General features: G+C 62.9%; 1 protein-coding gene across 1 annotated transcript; it reads left to right on the plus strand.

Annotated features, from left to right (window-relative positions):
• The first annotated feature begins 37 nt into the window (after positions 1 to 37).
• On the plus strand, positions 38 to 1,246 carry NDUFB11 (NADH:ubiquinone oxidoreductase subunit B11). Its single transcript, XM_014311377.2, has 3 exons — positions 38 to 46; positions 510 to 640; positions 1,041 to 1,246. The coding sequence occupies exons 1-3, from the start codon at positions 38 to 40 to the stop codon at positions 1,162 to 1,164; spliced, it is 264 nt and encodes an 87-aa protein (XP_014166852.1). The 3' UTR covers positions 1,165 to 1,246.
• The last annotated feature ends 280 nt before the right edge of the window (positions 1,247 to 1,526 follow it).

The raw sequence follows: 1,526 nt of genomic DNA on the forward strand, positions 1-1,526 counted from the left end.
CAAAGCGGGAGGGGCGGGGTTTGTGTGGGGATTGCGGATGGGCGTGGTCTGTGGAAGGGGCGTGGCTGGGTGCGGAGCTAGTAGTGGGTGGGGTTTAATGTTCATGAGTGGAAGTGGGCGTGATCCAGTTTGAATGGGCGTGGTGTAAATGTTGTGGGCGGGGCCTCGGGGGTTTGAGGGCGTTCGTGAAGGGGCGTGGCTTCGTGGGCGGGGCCTAATCTTGGGCGTGGCTTTACCACTCATCTTTGTGTAGCTGTGAAGGGGCGGGGCCTTGAGGGGGCGTGGCTTTGCTGAATGGGGGACACATTTGGGTGTGTCTCAGAGAAGGGCGTGGCCTGGAAAGGGCGTGGCTAGGGCTGGGATTTAGGAGGGGGACACACCTGGGGTTGGGGCTCAGGTGGCTCCTTTGGCCCAGCGCTCCTGAGGAGGGGCTGGGACACACCTGGGGGGCCTGGAGGAGGGGCTGGGGCACACCCTGGCGGGGGCTCACAGGACCCTCCCCCCCACAGAACCCCGACTATCATGGCTTCTCGGCCGACCCCGACACCGACGTGCTGAACATGCGCGCCGCCTTCCTGGCCGGCGTCTCCATCGCCATCGTCCTGGGCTCTGTCTTCGTGCATTACCTGCCCGACTACGGGTCCGTGATCAGGGGGGTTCTCACCTGAAAAACCCCCCACGGTGAAGGGGGGAGGGGGGCAGCCCCAAGGGGAGCTTGTGGGGAAGCTATGGAGGGGTTCTCAACTCCAGTTTTGGGGTCTGTGTGGGTTTTTTGGGGGATTTGTGGGTGTTGTAGGGTCTGTTGAGAGTTTTGTAGGAGCTTCTGAGGTATTTAGGGACCAACAAGACCCCTTGTACACCCTACGGGGGTTTTTATGAATTCTTTGGGGGTTTTGGGGTCTGTAGGGCCCTTGGCAGCTCTGGGGGTGTCTGCAGGAGCCCAGGGGGGACCTGGGAGAGGATTGAGGAGGGGGAGTTTGGGATGTCCCCATGGATTCCCAAGGTGTGGAGCTCTCACCTGTCCACCCCGTCCCCTGCAGGCTGCAGCAGTGGGCGCGGCGCGAGGCCGAGATCCTGGTGCGGGAGCGGGAGTGCTGTGGGGAGCCCCTGCTCACCTCCAACTACTACGACCCCAAGCGCCTCCCCCTGCCCCCCCCGGAGTGACCCTCGGACCCACAGCCGCCCTCCCCGGAGTGACCCCGGACCCCGGTGTTGGTTTGTGAATAAAGTTCTGGGTCCTTCCCGACTCCTGCGCCTTTTATTTTGGGGGGAGGAACAAGAAACTACATCTCCCAGCGAGCTTTGCGGTCTCGTGACGTCACCAAACAGCGACACACGCGGAAATGGCGTTCTGGCCCCTGCGGCCTCTCCTGTGTGCTCAAGAGACTACAGCTCCCAGCGGACCTTGCGGCTCTATGACGTCACTAGGCAGCGACACACGCGGAAATGGCTCCCTGGTCCCCACGGCCCCTCCCAGGTTCCCCTGTAGCTCCCCACAGCCCCCATTAGCCCCCATGGTCCCCTAC

Source organism: Geospiza fortis, unplaced genomic scaffold (assembly GCF_000277835.1).
Source record: "Geospiza fortis unplaced genomic scaffold, GeoFor_1.0 scaffold33, whole genome shotgun sequence".
Lineage (NCBI taxonomy): Eukaryota > Metazoa > Chordata > Aves > Passeriformes > Thraupidae > Geospiza > Geospiza fortis.

What these genes read in the sequence shown, in the direction of transcription:
- NDUFB11 (XM_014311377.2), top strand. An exon ending in CATTACCTGCCCGACTACGG is followed by an intron (nt 641 to 1,040) that starts GTCCGTGATCAG and finishes CGTCCCCTGCAG; the next exon opens with GCTGCAGCAGTGGGCGCGGC.